The 22,828-nt window shown below is 48.0% G+C and overlaps 2 protein-coding genes and 1 long non-coding RNA gene across 3 annotated transcripts; 1 reads left to right on the forward strand and 2 right to left on the reverse strand.

Annotated features, from left to right (window-relative positions):
• The first annotated feature begins 2,632 nt into the window (after positions 1 to 2,632).
• On the forward strand, positions 2,633 to 4,249 carry ndufs6 (NADH:ubiquinone oxidoreductase subunit S6). The gene is made up of 4 exons (XM_037473910.2): positions 2,633 to 2,838; positions 3,051 to 3,104; positions 3,469 to 3,591; positions 4,112 to 4,249. The coding sequence occupies exons 1-4, from the start codon at positions 2,695 to 2,697 to the stop codon at positions 4,178 to 4,180; spliced, it is 390 nt and encodes a 129-aa protein (XP_037329807.1). The 5' UTR covers positions 2,633 to 2,694; the 3' UTR covers positions 4,181 to 4,249.
• Positions 4,250 to 8,568: 4,319 nt separating this feature from the next.
• Positions 8,569 to 11,930, reverse strand: irx4b (iroquois homeobox 4b). The gene is made up of 6 exons (XM_037473811.2): positions 11,549 to 11,930; positions 11,052 to 11,240; positions 10,776 to 10,882; positions 10,375 to 10,531; positions 10,032 to 10,185; positions 8,569 to 9,933 (listed from the first exon to the last, which is right to left on the reverse strand). The coding sequence occupies exons 1-6, from the start codon at positions 11,591 to 11,593 to the stop codon at positions 9,350 to 9,352; spliced, it is 1,236 nt and encodes a 411-aa protein (XP_037329708.2). The 5' UTR covers positions 11,594 to 11,930; the 3' UTR covers positions 8,569 to 9,349.
• A 6,225-nt stretch (positions 11,931 to 18,155) lies between these two features.
• LOC134107176 (uncharacterized) lies at positions 18,156 to 18,520 on the reverse strand. The gene is made up of 2 exons (XR_009942663.1): positions 18,458 to 18,520; positions 18,156 to 18,259 (listed from the first exon to the last, which is right to left on the reverse strand). It is a non-coding gene; the product is annotated as an uncharacterized LOC134107176 (long non-coding RNA).
• Positions 18,521 to 22,828: the final 4,308 nt, after the last annotated feature.

Raw genomic sequence — 22,828 nt, forward strand, 5'->3', positions numbered from 1 at the left:
ATAACATGAGGATAAGAAGGCTCTGTGAGATGTGTCTTTGAGATGTTCGGGATGATTTGCCTTCAGTGAGATTCATTCTGCATTTGAAGTTGAGTTTCCTCCTGCTTTTGATCCACCCATCATTTTCTTCTCGGGGACTTTTATTTTTAGATAACATCAATCGCCCGAGTCAAACTGACTTAATTGTTACTCAAATCACATCACGCTGTGGGGCAAACTGCTTTTTCACCAAAGACCCACGTGTTCATCTCTGCAGACGCACTTCATTAAAGCATTTCACTGTTCCTGCTGCATGACCACGTATTTCATGACACGTCATTGTAAATTGAATTGTAAATAACACGTTATTCGTCCTGTTGTCCCTTGTCTTGCTGTTCGATGGTGTGCACCAACCTCCATGTCAAATGCCTTGTATGTCTAACACATTTTGGCAAGGAATGTTCCTGATTGCTGTGTGATCGTAAGAGCAGGCGAGAACGTTTTTTTTTGTGTGTGTCGTTTCTCGTCAGAGGACATTGCCCTTTAGAACGACCGCGTTCAAGCCTCAGTGTTTGTGGCGAAACAACCTCTAACCCCCCCCCCGGGTCAGCCGTGCACGTCTGCACACTGTGCATGTTACGACCTGTCAGCCCTGTTTGTGTGCGTCAGGTTTTCTTTCAGCCACATTGCCTCCACGGTTTCTGGCGGGACCTCATGGCCGTGTCAACCCGGTCGGATTACAGACGGATCTTTGACACAAACAACCAAAGTACTGATCTGTAGGATGTGGACAACTTACAGTGGTTAGACAAAGTGTATAACATGGTGGTATGGATCCTATATCCATGCAGCAAACACTTTAGCGCCCTCAAGTGGAGGAGCGATGGAAAGGAATCGTACATAAAATAGAATACAAGTGTGATAAAACGCTAAATCAAAGTTTATTGATTCATCCCACAACTACCCTCCAAAAATATTCCTAATGATTTTAAATAACGTAATTGAAATGTATTGGTTATAATGAATGACTTTTGTGTAAAGACTTTCAGTGTAAGATTTAAAAGAGTAAATGAAAATAAGTGACTATATCCAAAAATAAATTAACTAATTTGTGTTTGTTTGGAAGCTTGACTTAATAAATCTCCTTTTATAATTATTTTCAAATGTTGCCAAACTTTATGATGGGTTTGTGAAGCAACAAATCAGTTCCTACACTGTGGAAAATGTATATATTTGGTGTTATTGCTGTTAAATAGGGGAAATAAAGGGAGGGGAAAAAAGCTTTTTTTGTTCAACCAAACACTTTATTTTTAAAATCACAGTTCTTCTGAATTTCCACGACCTCAAAGCGATCCTCACACTGCCCCTTTGTCATTTCAGCCCTGTCTCTGCTTGTGTCTCGGATTCGTCTTGCAGAACACAAACAAGCGGCCCCTCCGACGCACAATGAAACAGTCTTTGCAGCGCCTCTTCAGGGCAGACTTGGTTTTCATCCCCGCAGAGGGCTGCACGCAGGTGAGATGCTGACACTGTCCCAACAGAGGTGTCCCACGCCGAGCAGAGGAGCCACCGGAGGGAGCCTGGACGGGTTGATGGACTCTGGTCGATGACTGGAGTAGTGTGCGGGGGGCCGCGATGAGGCTGCAGAGGCATCCGTAGGCGCGAGCTGCTGGTGACGACGTCACATTTAACCTGTTCAGGTGGGACACTTGGCGAGCGAGGGAGGCAGCAAGATGCTTCAGGAGGTGGGACGCCATCGTGTCAAAGGCTGCAGGGAGAGACAAAATCCATATGCATGTACTTCATGTACTTAGTTATGTATTGGGTTTGATTAGTGTCAAGTTGTGACGTGACTTTCCCATCACATTCAAAGTGTAGCAGCAATGATTACTCAACCAAGCAATTAGTGCAGTGACAGAAGCAAATTAGAAAATACGGTTTTTAGCCCGTAAAATATGGAGATGTGCAGCAGTTTTGTGTTGGATGTTTAAATCATTATATTAAACTAAATGTCACAAAATTATTAACAGATTAAACTCAAGCTGCAGTTACAATTGTTATTTACATGCTCATGCATCCTTATCTAATTCACCACGAGCGATCTTTAACGTTACGTAACATAACATCCAACTTCGTGCAACATGATCCAGCATACATTAGATGTTATGCTAATCCATGCTATCGCGTTAGCTATGCAACACGCCAAGGAGACGCGCATGTCAGTTGACCTGCTAGCGACGAAGCTAGACGTGATAAACGGCCCGCGTATAATTAAGTCTCCGTATGTATAGAACATCAAAAGACCAAAACAAACCTGTCAGGAATTCCTAAATGAAGTATAAACAGGGGGTTACGTCCCCGAATGGTTTGTTTAGATCAACTCAATGCGACCGTGTTACTGTCCGTTCTTTCTTGCGGGGATAACACAGCTTCCGGTTTGCGATACAGAAACGTAATTGTTTGCCCTCTTTACTGCCTTTCAGGCAGTTTTTTTCCTCGCGACTGTAAGCAAATCTTGATTTCCTTATCTTTGATAGCGCTGAAATCCAAGGTGGCCGGATATTTATAAATATCTGAAGAACATTTACAAAAATATATTAATTTAACTTGAAAATGCATCGGAGGATGAATTTCTTTCAACCTGACAGTCAAAAGATAGGGAATCAAATTTCCCAATACTAGTCAGGCAGCTTGGGAAAAGAGGCTGTTGTAAACATGGCGGCCTCGGTGTGTAGAGTTCTGTCCTTCAGTAGAAATGCTAAGGTGCTTGCTTCACCTTTGAGGTTGACCGCTGTACCTGTTCATCGGTACAGTGTAGAAGTGTCCAGTACCGGCGAGGCCATTACTCACACCGGCCAGGTGAGTTTAAAAGGACTTCCGGTGCGCTGCTTTTACTCGATGCCCTAACGTTAGCTTAGCCTAGCCTCAACGACTTGAACAAATAACCTTGCGTTTATTTCGTTATTTGTTCCGCTGACCGCTGCTGATGTCCCGTTGTCTCAAACGGCCATTTACCCCTCTAGCTAACAAAGAGCGCGTCACTGTTGTAACGGAGTGGTTTTTCCTCTCAGGTGTTTGATGCAAAGGATCCCAGGAGGGCCAGATTCGTTGGCAGGCAGAAAGAGGTAAGAAGTAACTGACGAACGGACCCAGTAAAAAAACAAACGGCATCCAATCGAATTACAAACAGTGACCTAATCCTGAGCAAATCTAGGTTGGTTGTTTGAGAGTAAAGTTGATATGAAATATGAAAACAAGAGACTGCTCATTGGCCTCCGTGGTGGTGTGTGCATCTTAAATCTTTAAACATGGTCATCTTATGCACAAAATCTGCTTTTCTTGTCACCATGTAACTGTGTCAGCACGATAGCCTTCATTATCAAAACGTGCAAAAAGAATTGTGCCTCCACCAGGTATACCATCAATGGACCCTACCTGATTAATAAATGCACTTGGACAATGACAGAAATCCCCATTGTTTGTGTCAAGGTGAACAAGAACTTTGCCATCAACTTGGTGGCGGAGGAGCCAGTGACTCCCGTTGAGGCGAGAGTGGTGTCCTGTGATGGAGGAGGAGGCGCCCTGGGGCACCCCAAAGTCTACATCAACCTGGTGAGAGCCTGCACCCGCCAACGTGATCAAGCCTTTCCCAGTTAATGTTTGTCATGAGGACCATTTATCATTTGCTTTCCCTGCAGCCAATACTTCAAGTAGCATATATATTCCCTTGGTTTACTGGTATTTATTAAATTGGGGATAAACTGAGACTCGGCCAATAGGAAATGTTAGAACATACAGTCAGATTGCAGACATGCAGTCTGAGATAAAGGAAAGAAGACAATCCAAATTTCCACGAGATGTTTAGTTTGAGTATCTGTAATATTCAGCATGCGTGGCGCATGGAGTAGCGTGATGCGCTGGGAGCCGCATGGATGGCGGTTCAAATCCCAGCTGCTCCATGTGTCACGTCGAAGTGTCCCTGAGCAAGACACCTAACCCCTAATTGCTACCCCGGGCAAAATGTAAGCCATGGGTTGAAATGCAATGTAACTGAATAAAAGCGTCAGATAAATGAAATGTAATTTTGCAAAGCTCCTACATTTTAATCACATTGTTGTCTCTCTTTCTCCAGGATAAAGACACAAAAGTGGGAACTTGCGGCTACTGTGGATTACAGTTCAAGCAAAACCATCATCATTAAAACACTTCCTCTGTGTATGCCTCTCTGTATAAATTGCCATATTGGTTAATAAATTATACGTTGTCCGTCGTTCTGTCTCAGAGTTCATTAAACCTTGTGAATTTCAACAAATCTGTGGTTTTCCAGCTACCTGGCACTGAATGTGCACGAGGCATTCTCGAACATTCAGAAGATCACAAAATGTTTCCCCATGTCCCCCATCTCTTTGGGGCCGGCTGTGCAGCAGTGAAACACTGGGTCAGTGATTCAGGTTGAACCGCTTGGATGCAGTTCACTGTGTGACAGGCAGAGGTCAGCGGAGTCCTGCACACGAGTTTGGTCGAAGCTGTTCATGCAGAGACCTGAAAGCCAAGTTTAAGACATCACTTTCTATTGCGCAATCCAAAGCTATTTCTTTTGTAAAAAAATAAATAAATAAAAAGGTCTGCAGGCAACACAGTTATATTTGAATTGAACTCTAATAAGAGCATCTTAAACATCTGCTCCACTGAGTGGGATTCTTTTTTTTTTCTCCTTACTGTTCACAACACATAAATCTGATTGCAGCTCCTTTTAACTCGCCTTTGTCAATACGCAGGAAATGACTCGTCACTGCGAAGGAGCTCCGGGAGAACCTTAGCATTCCTTGTGCATCGGGGGCCCCCCCCCGCGCAGTCTGCGGTGTCGAGTCTCGCTCTGCCAAGCCTGGAGGACATCAGGAGGGAGCCAGCCTGATAAGACACAGTAGCGCGGAACAATACATGTTTGAAGAAGATCATATATATATTTCATCGGGCCCTTATTCTCCATAGACCTCTGCATGCCAAATTGGCCTGCGCCTGGCTCAGGCTCTAGACAGCACTCGCCTGTTCTGTCCCCAGTGATGCAGCCAGTGGAACTGCATTTTCCACACGGTGGAGCTCAGGTTGGGGAAGAGCTAGTCAGCCTCGTATAATTGGCCCCGGTGACTCCTGGAAGCGAGGCTTACGCTGTAGTTAACCCTCATCTATAGTCAGACCACTTTGGATGATTGAAGGGAGAGAGGGGGCATTGTTAAAAACGAGGCGGGCGATCCGGGTCGGTGTCAGAGAGCCGACTGGCTGGTGTTGCGGTTGGTGGGTCTAAATGGCTCAGAGCCGGCGGTCGACGGAGTTGGAGGCATCGCCCGGGGCGAAATCTTCAGATGAAACTGAGCATATGAATTGAGCTGAATTAAACAGAGCTGTGTTTTAACCGCACTGTTTCATAATTCACTGCTCTTAAACGCATCCGCCAGACCGATGGAATATTCCTTAACGTCGTATATATCTAACGTAGCTCCAGATTAGGAAGTCGGATTCAGCCAATTTGAGCACGGACTCATTCGAGGGTTCAACCTTAAGCTGTCAAATCACCACAGGGGGTGTGGGGGGGGGGGGGGGGGGGGTTATGGCTACATCCAGTTATCCACTTTCTTTAGCATAATATTGGCCTAAAAATTGTAATGTGACCTGCACTGTTGGGTCAGACCACTCAGACAAAGGTAAGATGAAATAAGACTGTAATCACATTGAGAATCTCCACACTGCAGGGCCACAATAGATAATGGAGTTAAATGCCATTGAGTTCCTTAAGACAGCGCTCCGGCACAACAATCACTCACTCCACGCAAAAAAAACATCCCCCCGGGCCCCTGTAATTGCCCTATTAAAATATTTCCCCTTGAAGACGTGTCATAATACAGACCCTCAGGCTCATTATGGAGCTCCCCTGCAGCCAATTATCTGAACCGGCGTGTCTAGAAGCCACTGCCACCGGAAAAAAAAAGGGGGCTCACGGGCAGATCTGGGAGCAGCCCGCCCTCCTCCAAGCTTTGCTGACTGTACGAGAGGCAAAACAGAAAACTGACCTTTGGTCACTGTCTCGGGGCGACTCCACTCAGCCCCACTTTGGAGTCAGGTGACAGGGCTCCTGACCTTTAGCGTGGAAATAATGACTTGTACTTGTGCCAGGAGCTCAGAGGGTTACTGCGAGGGAGCGAGACACCTCTGGCGACATGTGACAGTTTTTTTTATTCTTGGAGGGGAGAGTTTGCACTCACCACTTTGATAGCCCCGGGAAACCAAAGTGTGTGTGACAAGACGCAAGAGACTTAGAACTGTGTGTCTATGTGTGTGTGTGTGTGTGTGTGTGTGTGTGTGTGTGTGTGTGTGTGTGTGTGCGACGGAGGCACCGGCGGCGTTGAAAGGAAATATGTGTCAGACGGAGGGTGCGGAAAGGAGTAATTTCGAAGTTGTCGATGCTCTCTATGCAGATATTACATCTGGGATTTCAAAGGAAGAGGTGATTCAGAAAAGAAGAAAAAAAAATCCCACAGAGAATAGAATGAACAGTGTGAACAATTAGTTCGAGGAAACGGTTTCTTCACCGAGCGAGCGGGAGGAAAGTCTATATATATATATATATATATATATATATATATATTATTATTATTTTTTTAAAGAGTCAAATAGCTGCGGGTGGTGTGAGCCAGACAAGTAAGCCGTGGCTCTAACGCTCGCCACGTTGGCACGCTGAGGCCTAATCACATCACATGGCCCAGGGAGCAGGCCTCCGTGTCAGCTCGGCTGTGGAGCCGCTCGCTTTGTGCGTCAAGGGCAGACGGACGGCGAGGTGAGACGGGTGGAGGGGGGGAGGGAGGGACGGGGGGGGGGGGGGGGGGGGGGGGGGGGGGAGGCGGGGTGAGATGTGGTTGATAGGGAAGGCCACGAGGAAGGAGAGGAGACGGCTGATGGAGGAAGGGCGTGGCGTGCTGGGGGGGGGGAGGGGAATATGTTAATGTCAAAGAGCAGGGGTTTTGACAGTAGGTTTGCGTGGCGGTTACCTTTCGGTTACCTCGTTTTAAAACTCATACCATACGTTAGCCGGAGAGCACGGAGGGGATTTTAAACGATTAAAGGCCCAAAAGCAGCACACCAGGAGGAGTTTGCACACTGGAAGCCGCTGACCCACCATGGCATGAGTGTATTTTACCCCAACATGTCAGCGTTCGCTGCTTTTTCTCCTTTTAGCCGAGTCAGCGTTTCTAAAAAAATGAGTTGCTTTAGCTCAAGATACAAATAGTGAAATTCTTTAAGGGTTACTTCAGGAGTACTCTTCAAAAAAATGTTCCTTATTTTGAAAAAAAACAGAAAAGGAATTCCAAATATTCCCCCGTTAACACAGAAAATAAATGCTTCGCTTTTCACAACGTGTGCATTTATGCACTTTTGCAGTTTTCCCCCGATGGTACGAGCCCAGGAGGCCTGTGGGGTCTCAACCAGCTGGAGGTGAGAACAAATATAACCGTATATCTCTTGACCCCACTCAGCACTATAGGTCAACCTCAACCTCTTATCCAACTGCCATTCTGCATCCTCCACACCACCACCACCACCTCCTCCTCCTCCTCCTCCTTCTAAAGAAGTAAAATCCACTTCAAGAGCAATTATATGGTTTCTAGTGCATTAAACTGGGGGGGAAAAGGGACAATTGTGAGCAAAGACGTGTAAAATGTGTTTGTGGGATCCTGTCGGACAGCGAGTGGGGGGAAAGAAAACTTTACAGCAATAAGAAGTCAGATGTCATTATTTATCATTCTAAATCTTACTTATTTATGAGGCAGAAACAGAATGAAATTCTCGGTTGAATTCTTCCTGAATTATTTAATCTGAAATGGTTAATTCCATACAAAGCCCAGGAAGATCCCTCCTCTGTTCTGATGAATACTTTATCACTGTTCCTAAATCGAAAAACAGGAGGAGGACAAAGGTGGGGGCCAGAAAGGGAAAAGACATCTTGCTGTTTCTTGTTATTCTTTGTTTCGAAACGTGTTGTGTGGAATGTTTGTCTATTTGTGAACTTTTAATGAAAATGTACCCTCCGTACAACGTTTAGGCCTCGTGATGCCAGGCTTATTTATCTTCTCATTCAAATGACGTTTTCCATTATTGGTTATATGAAATACTCAGCGAAGTGGATAAAGATGTGACACTTACTTAAAATTACTTAAGAGGGTTCTATGAGGCATTTTGCGCGTGGTGGATTTTCTCGCAGTCCCAGGTTGACAAAGTCAAAAGCCGCCTAATGAAAAGGGACGCATCGCTGATTGCGGCTATATCTGGAGCCGAGGTGGAAGTGGCATCGATTTAACAATTTAACAGCACCCTCCTCTGTGTGTTTCCATTAGTCACGGATGAATACCCCCCACTTCCCCCGCCCCCCCCTTTCACTTCCTCAAAACACACACGGATGCACACACACACACACAGCCATATCCAAAGCTGCAGAGGTATATTCCACTATTCCAGAACAGGATTTACATTTGCTACACTGATACCCTCTCGTGCTTCCAACCACTCAAGAGAACTTCTACAGAATACACCTTTTATTTTCGTGACTCAGTGCATGTGCAGGCTATAGTGCAAGTGTACATTATTGTGTATCTTTTTCCACGTGTGAAAGCGTACAACCTTTGCTGCGGGAACGTGTGCGGGGGTCACTGGCTTGACGTCTGTCCCTTGACGGGCCCCAATTGAAAAGCACGATCACGCGGTTAATTGACCGTTCCCAAAACCCTTTACTCCGAACGACAATTAGTCCACTACGGGTCCATCAAACTTTGAGTCTCTCCACATATGTTTTGGGCCGTAGTAGAATGTCATCTGCCTTTAGAATTGATATATATATATATATACCCAAAGTTTGATCCTCAACTCATAACATCATCACTTATGAGGTTACAGTGTTACGTTGGAAACTCTTTATGGGATTCTTCACTCGCGCAACCACAAATACAAACTTGAATTCAAGATACAGCAGGACACATGAGAAAGTCAAGCGGAGTCGGATTCCCTTACACGGCGCCAACGGAATCAGTCGATGGTCGTTGTTGGAGAAGCCTGCTTTTACCTACCACTGTCAATCATCAATCACTAAATCTTTAACAATTACAAAAAAAACAGTACAAACATTTGACAGTGCCACCGTGATCAGTGTAAACTGCGTACGTGCCGCGTGCGTGTACGGGAAGCTCGACAGGCGTTAGCCACAGTGACTACGCGGGCTAGCGCTTAGCGGACAGCCAATTAGTCGATTAGTCACAACAACAAAAAGTAGACTTTTCAGTTTCAAGTCCAGCAGTCTTTTTATATTCCGCCGACGACGTGTCCGTCAGGCCTGCGAAGACGACGCAGGCCTCGCGGGTTCGTACGACTGTCCGCGTGTCCTGCCGTCTGCCGGGGCGTCAGTCAAGCCCTTCCACGCCTCCACCGGCTTGAGCTGCTGGAAGGGCGGGCCGTGGAAAACCCCGTCCACCCACTCTCTGAGCGTGGCGACCGGCGACTCCCGCTCCCGGTCTGCCTTGGTCAGCGCCATGTTTGACGGATACCCGTGGGAGGGCGAGCCCGAGGACGACAGCATGCAGGGCGGGTATTCTGGCTGCAAGCTTCCGTCCAGGGACGCGGCGGTCCGAGCGATGGACCAGATCTTGGGCTTGGCGTCCGCGCTTCGAGGGTCTGGGTTGGGATAGAAGCCGTGGTCTCGCTGTTTGACCGGCGTGAGTTTGGGGCAGTCCGGAGACAGCCTCTCGTTGCCGAGCTGCGGGTCAGCGCTGTGTGCCAGCTGCCCGCGCGGGAGGTCTGTGCTCCGGTCACTGTCCGCAGGTAGGAACCGTGGCTTCGATTCGCAGTCGGAGCCGTCCGAATCCAGCAGGTCAAAGTCCTCCAAGTCACTCTGCAGGTTTGCACACGGTTGGTCTGCAACAACGAATCACGCAGATGGCATCAAGTCTGTGCATGCTGCGGAAATCCTGCAGCAAGCCGAACGTGCTAATTGATTTCAGGGCGCCGCTTACCCGGGAGGTCTTTGGCGTTTTCGTAGGGCTTCTCAGCTTCGTCGCTATCATCATCACAGCCACGATCGTCAGAGCTCTTACAAGCCCGCGGTGACCACGTCACCTTGTTCTCCTTCTTTAGCCTCCGGCGTGCATTGGCAAACCATGTGGACACCTGGGGGAGGACGGAAAATGCAGGTCAGAGACCGGAGTGTCAAATCATCCGTACAGGACAGTGAAGAGAGGAAGCAAACGGAAAAAAGGAAGAATCATTTAGAGCTTTTGGAAATGGGTCGAGGCGGGAAAAAAGACAGAGTGTATCAGGAAATGTAAACTCTGGAACGCTCTTTCTCGGTAAAGCTACCTGTGTGAGGGTCATCCTGGTGATGATGGCCAGCATGATCTTCTCTCCCTTCGTAGGGTAGGGGTTCTTCTGGTGTTCCTGCAGCCAAGCCTTCAGGGTGCTGGTGGTCTCCCGGGTGGCGTTTTTACGACGCGACGCGCTGTCAGAGCAGGAGTACCTGAGCCAAACGACAAAAACCACATCCGTTTTAGCTGTTGTACCAAAAATAAGTGACTTACTTAGGCCATCCTCGTTTATGGATATCACCCGACTTTAAATCATATGACTCCTTAACACCAAACCATGAAACACAATTAAAACCGTATAGTGCAATAATTAATATGACAAGTCTTAGTTTGAATTGAGAAAACGTGGGTTAAAATGAAGGGTAATAAAAGCACGTGGTAATTATGCAGACTTACCCGTATCTATCGTATGGATATTGTCCAAATGTATAGTCATAGGGATAGTAGGCAGGAGTCTGAGACGTCCCCACGGATGCAGCTGCATCTTTGGGATCTAGTGGCCCCTGAAATTATTTCACAATAACTGATTAGAATTCGCAAAACAACGTTTCCACATGCATTAAGCACAATGATTGACTTTAACCTGAAATGACATTAGTCTACATAAATGATCTTTTCTCATTGCAGTGTCACACTTTCTGACAAAAGTGACGATATCGACACCGAACTCACTCTGGGATAGAGCGCGGTGGCGTCGCTGCCGCAGGTGTTGTAGTAACCTTGGCTCTTTGGATAAGCTCCGCCGTAGACTCCGATGCCGCCGGTGGAGGCGAGCTGGTGGCCCGGGGAGCGCAGCGCCGGGTGGGACGGAGGCGTCCCCGGCTCCAGACACCCGGCCAGAGAGCTGGGCGTCATCAGGAACTTTGGCAAAAATTAATAAGAGTTTAACCTTTTTTTTTTCTCCCATGACATCCTCAATGATAAAGGTCATTTGAAAGGTATTCCACTCACCCGAAAAACAGCAAAAGTGTGTATTAAGTATAGGGTCTACGGGTATTTATATGTTAAGTGTTTAATTGTGCATGATTATCGTAAAGTAGAAACCGTCTGGTTCTGACTCCAGCTATTTAAAGATACGCAAGTTTAAAATGCTGAGAATATATATTGCTGTACTATTGACTTGGTCACGTGTGGGTGCCTTTATTAACCGTGCTAATGAGTGACCGTACCTGCGGTGTGGTGGCGTAGGGGTATCCCAGCTGAGAGTAAGCCATAGCTTAGATGAGATCAAAGAGACAAAAAACAGGACTCGGGGCGACATCCAACAGCATCCGTGCCAAGGGAAGACTTTTTACCACTACTTCTTCACAGCTTGTTTTCCGTTCAACTTTTCAGGGTTCAGAATTTGGACATCAGCTTCCGCGAAGACTTTTGCGCGCCAGTCTCATTTTACGCACCACGATCAAAAGTCTGTGAAAGTAACTTCTTGGCTGCTCCTCATTCACCGAGCCGCCGCCGAGCTGCTGCGCTGCCGCCGCTATCTTACAATCCAGAGCAAGTGCGCGTTGCGTGTGATCAAACCAGCCATCTCCCTCTGATGCGCTCTTTGGTTTTAAGGCGCGTCTCTCTGACGTCACTCAGCCCGGATTCTTTCCGCGGGTTTGTGTGTGCGCGCGCGCGTGCGTGCGTGCGTGCGTGTAGCACGGTGTTCCTATCAACATGAAGGAACTCACCTAATTAATTCGTTCCGAGGTTTCCGTCAGCTTCACGCACGCGTAAGAGAAACCCCACCAACGTTCCCCGGGCGTAATGAGGATGTGATCAATTTTCCTTTCCAAATAAGCACACACTAACACGCGCGCACACGCACACACACACACACGCGCGCGCACACACGCACACATGGTGCTGTGGCCAGAGGGGGATCAGGAACGTGACGCCTTGACACCACTATGACACAAGATGATTGATGACTACAACCTGATATTAGCATAATCGTTTTGCCCTGTAGTTTAGATAAGTTGTCACAGCGGAGAATTCTTCCTGTCATCCACATATTCATGAGTGGGGAAATTGCAGGTCTCCTCCAAGCAAATTAATCAAAGAATAAACACGCTCAGCAATCCCTCGTGTAAGCACCTTTACCAACTGAATGGCTTGTCATGTTTTTAATGACAACGTCTTAAGCCGTGGAAGCATTTCTCTCATTTCCCCTCAATCCACCTTGAGATCGTTGCTCCTTTTTTCCACGTAGGGCGGTTGACGAGTAGGGCAGGTGCAAAAGAGACGAAGAGAAACGTTAGAGGGGTTTGCAGTGTTCAAATAATTGGATACAAAAGTGGCAGAAGTGAAGAATATTCGGGGTTTGATTGACAGAGAGGAGGAAGGGGCTGTTTTAGTCCGTATAATTTAGTCTGGATACTTTGTGAAGATCGACTCTCTTCATCAAATATTCACATGTAAACAGGGTTTCACCCACGATCACAAACACACGTTCCCCCCCCATAGCATCGTCACGATTGTTGGGGGAATAATGGTCAGAGTGAACGTTTGACCAGTAACATCCAAACTTCAGTACGAGGCTGCAGCAGAGTTTAAGGATCTCAAAGAACCAATTTGTGTCTAAAAGTGAGCTTCTTTGCAACATTTGATCTACTCCATCTATGGAAATGCATTGTGTCTCATGGTTGAAGAATATTGAACTATGAGCGATGCATCATGACTTTAACAGATAAATAATGCTTTTGTCACTAAAAGTAAGTTCATTTTTGTTGATAGAAGTTAAAATCTGCTTGGCATCGTTTGGCCGGGAAGAGGTTGGTGACTTTTCACAGTTTTTGTTATGGAGACAATGTTCTTATTGCTTTCTGCTCTGTAAAAATTAAGCACAAGAATCCTCCCCAAACCTCATCCTTTACAGTTCCTTCAAATGGTGGGACGTATGGCGTCAGAATGGAAAAGTTACGGGTTCAAAGTAAAAATAAGGACAGCCGGGTAGGAAACTTTTCGTGAGAGATACCCGACATGAAGAAATAAAACGTGGAAAAGAGGTGAAGCCAAAAAAGGGCAAACATGGGGAGCAGAAGGAATCGTTAATAGCCAGGGGATGTGAAAAGGAGCGAGGGGATGTGGAGGGGTAAAAGGACAAAATATTCCCAGTGCACCCAGAGTACTGCTGGAACAACAGAGCTGCATCACCAGAAAGCATCGCAGGGCGCCACGGGGGAAAAGGCATCTGTGTACCGCCGCCTGATTGACATTCCATTTGTCCTGCGGAAAAGGTGCTCATATGGCGAACACGGGGCTAACCGTCTCCCCCCCCCCCCCCCTCACCTGTGCTCAAAGATTGGAAATGAAGTTATCGTCTTCACACAAAACACGCGTCACTCCGAAAAGGACGGCAATTTGTTTTTAGACACTTGAAGACACGGCTGTGCTTGATCCGGGTTTCGTGAGGAAGGCAACCTGCAAGGTGCAGATGAATGTGACATTCCTCCCATGCATCGCATTCGAAGAGACATACATTGTGTTATTTTCCTCCCATTTGAATATTCAATGCACTACTTATATATTAATACATGGCGTGTTTATAAATTGATGGCATTCCTCCAGTATATATTTCTTAAGGCTCTGCGTTCGTTAGACCGTGATTATTTCCTTCTGATCTTGCTCCCCTAACATCAATCATTCATTCAAGATGCTCCTCAAGAAAAGAAGATGAGAAAGGGAACGCATTCTTATTCTCTGCTTCCTGCAACGGGCTTTTACGCACTAGGTGGGGCATTGGGGTTAATGATAGAAGCGTGTTAATGTGCGGAGGAGGAGGAGGGCCGGGTGGTGCACAAAGTGTTTGCAAGAGGGAGCCAAACAACCCCAATCACAAGTTCTTTCAATCACACTGCGCCACATTTGAAAATTTTCCACCTTAAAGTCTGAAATCAATGCAATTTTAATCACTGTTTAACACGTAGATGCTTTTTGAGCCTTCATCTGGGTTCAAGCTATTTCACCTCAGTGGGTGCTGAAGCGTTGAAGTGAGGATGCTCGCGAGAACTGCGGCAAAAAAAAACATGACTTTTGGTTCCTTAAGTCCTTTTTCTTCTTAGACAGAGGCACTCTGGTCTGATCTAATCAGAGAGGAAATGATTGTCAACCGGATACAACAAATGGTGAGCTGGACATTGGTGGAAAATAAGCTCGGGACTGGAGACAGCGAGTCATCAATCGACACAAACAAACTACCAATCCTTTTAAATTAGCTGAATTCATTGCAATGGTGTCAGTGTTGTTGTTTGTTAAGATGTCACTGCCTCCGGGCCTGCGTTTGCCTGGGATCCCCCCAACCCCCCCCCCCCCCCCCCCCCCCCATGTGGAAAACGTTAGGAATTTCTTTTGTCAGGAATTTTAGGGCATCTCCAACTGAGAATAGTCGGGAGCTAATGTGAACACGAATTCCCACTTGGATGCTAGCTGTGTTGTTGAATAAAATGATGAAGTGCCAGACAATCTGTGAGTGACACTGAGAATGATAAACTTTCACAGCACCAGACACACTGCTGCCAACCCCTGTGCTAAGCTGCTAGACTGGTATCTACTGGACAAATAAGAGTAATATCTATCTTCTCATCTGCCTTCATACAAAGAAATAAAGCCAGTAAATACATTTCCCTACATATATTTTTTTTAGTCTTGCAAAACTGATAATCAAATTGTAAAAGAAAGTTATTGAGGTAGCAGAGGTGTTGAGGGATCTTCTCATCCTGCAGCTACCTTCGTCTCCTGGGGGGTTCTGGTGGTCCACCTGTGGGCCACAGGTCAGAGCTAAGGCATGTTGTTTCTGAGCACCAGGCTTTCTTTTAGAAAACCTCAAACCTCAACACCCCCCCACCCCCCCTTCTCGCCCCCCTTCTCTCCGGCGGGCCGGGGCCCCCCCAGCATCGTGCTGTCTCTGGGTGGGAGGAGGCTCCTCCACTTTTCATCCAAGCCGAGAAGGAAGAACACGACTCAATAAATGCATGGTGAGGAAATGAAAATAGACCTTCTCACACAACCTCTTGTTGAGCACAATGACCCCCCCCCCCCCCCGCCTCCGTCCGAATCCGCAAACAAGGCCGCTGACACCGGGCGCCGCGTCCTCCGCTCGAGCCTAATCAGAGCCTCGTGGAAGCTGCGGAAGGCGGCTGAACTCTTGAGTGGGATACTATAAATGTCTTGGTCGTGCTCATCAATGATGTAGGGAACGGGAACAGAGACAAGCTAACCCTCTTAGCCGCCGCCGTGCGTGGAGGGAGTGGACGGAGGCAGAGAGGGGGACGGGTTCAGGCTACAGGCAGCTCTTAAGAGTGTGTACAGTTTGTGTTGAGCCCTGGGAGGCCAGCCGTATTCCTCCCTGTTGCTTCCACTTCATTACTCCGAGAGCGGACATACATTATTCAGCTCCTCAAGCTTCAATCCGCAGGGACCGATAGAGCCGCTAACAAACACTTTTAACCCATCTTAACTCTCACTGATCCTCAGAGCGGGAACGTATCTGTTCATTTGGCTCTAAACTCTCTGGTTCGGCCTTGATTTCCATTTAATTTTATTATTCGTCTGCTTCTGCCATCTTTTACCTGTAAGCTGGTCAGATGTTTTATAGTTTAAGTTGTATTGTCTGTTATTATCACAGCTATGCATCATGGGGGGGGGGAGAACTCCAAAATGATTTATTTTCTTTTTTTAAACCCACATTAACGGGCCACTAGGGGGCAGTGTGAACAGGTTATTAACACAACATTGACAAATCCTCACCTTTTGGGGCTGTAAGAACTCTGAAGTTGCAAACTTACAATGAGATGAACCTGAACATTTCAATCTGAAAACAATATCTAGTTACGTCACTGTCCATTTTCACATTGTTTTCATATTGTCATTGGATGCTTTAACTATTGATGAGTCTATTGTCTATTTTTTTACATCCTCAGACCTACGAGCCCCAGAAGGGACTGCATCAGGGGGTTTAAAAATTGAGGGTTATAAAGAAATACAACAATTTTGCAGATCTGGTCAAAGGTTTGCAACATTGTTTATTGTCATTAGATCAATTTAAGTCGAAAGCTGTTAAGGTGGTGGCATTTGTGGCATTATGGGTTCGCACATTTGGTGATGAAGACAAAATACATGAAAAACAACCATAAGGAATGGTCTGTATTTCGGGGGGGGGGAACCTGAAAAGTGTTCCACAAGACCACTTTAGCGCCGCTGCTTGGACCTCAGCTGCCATCCTCTGGTGGTTAGGGGAACTTCACCCCGGTGGGGGCCGGGGTCCGCCTCGGGGCGCGTTGGGCTCTTCTTGCAGTGGTTATTGACCGGGGTGAAAAGGTCTCCCCGCGGAGCAGGGCCTGCTCGTCTTGCACGCACGCACTCGAGCCGTGGTCCTCATGTTACATCTCTGAGCGGACCCCCCAGGACCTTTGACCACCGGCAGTGTCCCGCATCCACATCCTACACCCCGACACCTCTCGTTTCCGTGTCGTTAAGAGACGATGTCAGCAAACCGGGGGAACCTCGATGCTCTTTATAAAGTGGGGGGGGGGGGGGGGAAGGCTTCGCCACAACGACGGCTCTGATCCCCTGATCCCACGTCCGGAGATCCCCGCAGCCCCCCCCCCCCCCTCCCCCGCGGATCACGTGTCGCTACGCGCTTTATTTCACCAGGAGTGTTAATCCGCAGCAAACGCGCGGATTGTCCGAGGTGCACGTGATGCTCCTCGCTGGCCCGACGGCCCGACGGTCCCCGGAGAGGAGACGGGGGCCATCATTTCCTCAGATTGCCCCTGTGGGAACGAAGCTGCTGGTTTTCTGTGTCCACTCCAATCACTTCACTAATGGAGAGGCGGGTAAAGCATCTGTGACAAGCGGGAAACCAGATCTCTGCTCCCACGGTGTGTGCGTGTCTGCGCGCGCCCGTGTGTGTGTGTGTGCGCGTGTCCCTTGCAGATAAACAGTTGGCAGGTTTCCCCCCTTTTCCCTGTGCACGTGCATGGACACGGGCACAAAGACGCGTACACACATCTGAGTGTAGGGGGAGGAGGGGGGGGGGGGCACAAGCTGGGCAGGGTTAATATACTCCATTAAGCTCTATTACCCCTAAATGACTTGGGCAGATGAATGAGGACTCACATTACTCTGCAACTGTGTGTAGAATGATAGTGTGTGTGTGTGTGTGTGTGTGTGTGTGTGTGTGTGTGTGTGTGTGTGTGTGTGTGTGTGTGTGTGGACTCATGTGTAATTACACTGTGAAGATATGTGACCCACGAGTCATCTACTATTATCGGCAGAGTGAAAGACAGCAGAGGGAGCTTACTGTACACCAACACACCTCATCTTATCTTTTAGCACGTTTTCATCAACATTTTATAAAACCATTACAGTGAAATAATTTCTTAATGTTTCTAATAAAAAATCTATTTTTAACCAACCAATTCTTTTCGTGATTTTAGTGCAGCATTAAAAGTCAAATAAAATCCCCAGTTAGAAACACTGAATTGTTTTAACCCTCATCTCACCAATTGGGCCCAGACGTCAAACCTCACGGGCCCTTTATTTAAATAAAAACATTTACATTTGAGATGATGTTGTTACATTTTCTCTTCATGGCTTTATATCATTTTTGTGTTTTCGTTTTAATTGGTTCACTTTTCAGTAACAGTTTTAAATACCAATGTACTGATCTCCTGGGAGACAAGCTTATGCAGATTTAATAGATACTGTTGGGGATTCGCCCCCCGGAGATGCTGTTTGTTGTAGGACATTGACCACTACAGGGTTCCGGTCAGAGAACACGCGGACATCTGGTTGTTTTATACCCTTCTGTATTTACCCGTTGTAGGCTTACAGATTAGTTGACAGAAGGAGTTACATAGTGGACAGTAAGATGACCGTAAAGATGGATGGAGTTTCTGAAATAAACACAGAAACAAATTACAAACTGAATAATGCAGGCTCGCTAGCCAGATTAGCCACTTAGCTCAACATTGAGCGATTATGGAACGACTACATTACAGAAATAACACTGACAGTGAACACAGTAAACACACATAAGCTAACAGGCTTAACAGTGTGAGCAGATGAGTACAAATTGAGGCAACATAACTTACATCATCAATGACTCGATCTAACGGATCTACTGTCCGTGTCGCGTAGCGTGTATTCGCGGTACCGGAAGCGGAAACAACATGCGTTGTCAAAATAAAACTTCAAAATAAAAGCATCGACATTCTCCCGTGAAGAATTCACAACAGCCGCCCCCACATTTGAACAGCAAATGTGTAATAACGGGAATTCTTCATGCAGCATTAGCATCATCCTTGAACTCAGGGAGCTGGATTAGACGAGCTACCGGTCTGGTGTAGACCTTACCGTTCACCAAGACCTCTGCAGTCCTGATACATCCGTCGTGACTGGAGACTGTCTTACAAACCTTCCCGATCGGCCACTGAGCTCTGGGAAGCGATGGGTCAACGATCAGAACGACCGCGTCAACAGCAATGTTGTTAACGGCCTTCTGCCATTTCTGCCGTGTTTGAAGAGTGGGCAAATAGTTCCGTGTGAACTGGATCCAAAACTGGTCCACAAGTGCTTGACAATGTCGCCATCTCCGTCTTCCTATGCATGCTGGAGCATAGGCAACCTGAGGCAGTGAGGCATCCCGCCGCCCCATGAGCAGGATGTTAGGAGTGATGGGGTCCGGGTCAGCGACATCAGTTGACACGTACCCTAGCGGTTTTGAGTTGAGGATCCCTTCGACCTCTACTAAGGTTGTGTGGAGGACATCTTCAGAGACTGACTGGCTCCCAACTGCCACTTGAAGGCCGGCCTTTATGGAACGGACCTCTCTTTCCCATACTCCACCAAAGTGGGGGGCACTAGGTGGGTTGAACTTGAAGTCGATCTGGTACTCCGTCAGGTGTTCCTTCAGCCGTGGTTCCATGGCTGCGAAAGCCTCACGAAGTTCCCGTTCAGCACCACGGAAATTAGTACCGCAGTCGGAGAGTAACTCTTTCGGTCTGCCTCGCCTCGCGATGAACCGCCGAAGAGCAAGAAGGAAGGCGTCTACATCCAGAGAGTTGAGAAGTTCTATGTGGATGCCGCGGGTTGTGAGACACTTAAAGATGGCGCCCCAGCGCTTCTCCGTCCTCCTGCCTATTTTGACCAGGTAAGGGCCAAAACAGTCGACGCCTGTTGAATAGAAAGGTGGGCAGAGAAGCCGCAGGCGCTGTGGTGGCAGGTCCGCCATCTGCGGGACCTTAGGTTGAGCTCGCCAGCGTTGACAGGATGGACACTTGAGTTGATGTTGTCTAACAGCTTGTCGTCCTCGCAAGATCCAATACTGCCTTCGTAATTCTGCATACACCCGCTCCGTACCTGGATGTAGCAGACGTTCATCCGTATGTTTGATAAGGAGTTTTGTTGCTGGGTGCTTTGGATCGAGAACAATCGGATGGATCTCTCCCAGGCTTGTGTTCTGCAACCTTCGCAGCCTCCCTCCTACTCGAACCAAACAGGTTAAAGGGTCCCATTCTGGGGCCAGGCTCACCAGGCGACTGTGGTTTGGCACAGGTTTCTGTGCTTTGAGAGCGGTGACCTCCTCTGGGAAGCTATGGGCTTGAGACCTCCTCAGCAGAAGGGTCTCCGCTTCCTGAGGGTTTGCAGCTTGGTGATTTCTCAAACCCTGGGCCGCCCCTTGAGCCTTCTGGCTTGCTTGGCGAGTGGCTTCCACCAGGTCGATCCACATACTGTACTGAGCAGCATCAGGAAGATTGTCATTAGGTTCCACTGTTGTGAGGCCGCAGAATGTGATGCCCTTTAGTTCGGTTGAAGTCACTGCTGTAGTCGGCTCAGGCTTCTTTGGCCAGTGTTCAGTGCTCTGCTTTAGGAACGGCGGCCCTTGACTCCAACGACCTGGCTCCATCAGCTCCAAGAGAGTCTTACCCCGGGTTATATCGTCGGCTGGGTTGCTCCGGGTGTCCACGTACCTCCAGGCTTGTCGATCAGTAAGTTCCTGAATCTCAGATACACGGGTTCCGACGAACACCTTATATCTACAAGAGTCTGATTGGAGCCATTCCAGTACCGTAGTGGAGTCAGTCCAGAGGATTGTCTGACGGATAGTGAGCGTGATCTCGGTCTCTACCAGCTTGGCCAATTGAGCTCCTGCTAGCGCAGCGCAGAGCTCCAAGCGTGGTATGGTCTGTTGCCTCTTGGGGGCTACTCGTGACCTAGCCATCACAAAGGATGTGTGAATGTCGCCTGCTACCTGTACTGTGAGGTAGGCCACCGCTCCATATGCTCTCTCGGACGCGTCGCAGAAGACATGGAGTTCGTACTCTGCGTCCGCCTCTTCCACAGAGACTGGCGAGTAACATCGGGGAATGGATACCGTGCTGAGGTGCTGTAGCTCTTTTTCCCATGTTTCCCAGGCTTGTTGGAGGCCTGTGGGCAGGTCTGGGTCATCCCAGCCTCTCTGTTTGGACCACAGCTGCTGAATGAGTACCTTGGCACGTGTAGTGAAAGGCACAATGAACCCCAAAGGATCATATTGGCTGGCCAGTACCTGAAATGCTGTCCTCATGGTCAACGCTGCATGTTGAATGGGACGATATTGATAGCCAAGGGTGTCAGCAGCACAGTTCCACTTAAGACCCAAGGCCGGCTCTAGCGGGTCTGTCCTGTTTTGGCTCAGCCATTGCTCTGTAGCAGAGGACCTTGCCTCAGTCGGAAGATGAGCTACCACTGAAGGTTGATTACTGGCCCACTGTCTGAGGTCGAACCCTCCGTCTGCGAGTAAAGAACGCAATTGGTTGATTCTGTGTGTGGCGGCAGGCACGTTAGGGAGGCTTTCAAGGCAGTTGTCCACATAAAAACTCTGTTGCACTGACTGCAGAGCATCAGGATAACTCGCTTGTTGATTCCGGACGTGTTGCTGTAACGCGAAAATGGCACAGCACGGGCTGCTCGTTGTGCCAAATGGCAGCACCTGCCATTCGTACACATCTGGTGGGTTCTCGCTGTGCATGTCTCTCCAGATGAACCGGAGGAGTGATCGGTCCTCAGGCAGAAGACGAACCTGATGAAACATTGTCCGGATGTCTCCACTCACAGCAACCGAATGCTGTCTGAATCGTAGAAGGACACCTAGTAGCGAAGGTCCCAGAGTGGGTCCAGGCAGCAGCTGGTCATTCATTGAGGAACCCTGATGACTGTAAGAGCAGTTGAAGACCAGCCTTGACTTTTGGTTATGACACACAAGGTGATGGGGGAGGTACCATGCCTCCTCAGATTGGTTCACTTCGTTAGGCAGAAGCCTTTTGACGTAACCGGCCCGGATGAGCTTGCCAATCTCCTCTGAATAGGTATCTGCCTTCTCCTGATCCTTCTTGAGTCGTTTCTCTGTGGCTCGCAATTGAGCTATGACAGAATGAGTTGTACTGTTCAGTTTAGGGGCTCCTCTTCTTCTCAGGAGAGGGGTTGCATAGCGCTGAACTCCTTCAATGTTGACTCTCTGCGTCTTTGTTTCTAAGAGATTCATGGCTTCTTGGTCCTCACGGGAACGAACTACCAATTTCTCGTTGCGAAACGGCAGGACGTCGAGTTGCCATAACTTCTCCACATTTCGGCACAGGAGGTCATTGGGAGGAACAACTGTGGTGAAAAGACATTGCTCCACTTTAGTTTCCTGAGATCCACACCGTTCGGCGCCTTGCAAAGCCCATCCAAGGGCGGTATGGATGGCAACAGGTCCGCTGTTAGCTCCTCTACGTACCGGCTTTGTGGCAGTAATCAGATGTACATGATCTGATCCAAGCAGCACCATTGGACTGGCATTAAAGAAAGGCTTCAGTGGGATTCCTCGCAGGTGAGCATGTCGTCTTTGGAGTGTTTGTGTGGGGTAAGTCTGCTCTACTAGGTCTAGGCCTGCAGCTGTAAATGCTCCCTGAACTTTGTAGCACCTTTGAGGGTTATCTTTGGGGGAGATTTCGAAGTTGACCGTTGACCCTCGTAGCTGTGTAATGTCTGTCCGCACTGTGCGTAAGGTAAGCGTCTCAGACTCACCGGTCAGCTGGAGCTGCTGGACTGCTTCTGGTAGGATGATAGTCCTCTGTGCACCATCATCTAGGATAGCAAAGGTCTCCATAGACTTGTGCTTGTTGTGCAGCAGGACGGGAACAACTTTCAGCAATACTCTGCTCGATGTGATGCTGGGTGTCAGGTAGATTCTGCTTTCTGTGGCTCCTGACTGTGGGATGTTGGATCGATGCTGTGCTACACCGTGGAGAACTTGGAGATGAATACCATTGCAGTCACTACAGGGTTTCTTGAGGTTGCACGACTCAGGCGCATGAGATCGTGCACATTTCCAGCAGCGCCCGCCGTCTGCTATCCACTTGTCCAGATCAACTGTAGACTGCTCAGTGATACTGCGACAGCGACTGATATAATGCTCTTTGCTGTCACAGAAGAGACATTGT

The sequence above is a fragment of the Pungitius pungitius genome, chromosome 17 (genome assembly GCF_949316345.1).
Source record: "Pungitius pungitius chromosome 17, fPunPun2.1, whole genome shotgun sequence".
Classification (NCBI taxonomy): domain Eukaryota; kingdom Metazoa; phylum Chordata; class Actinopteri; order Perciformes; family Gasterosteidae; genus Pungitius; species Pungitius pungitius.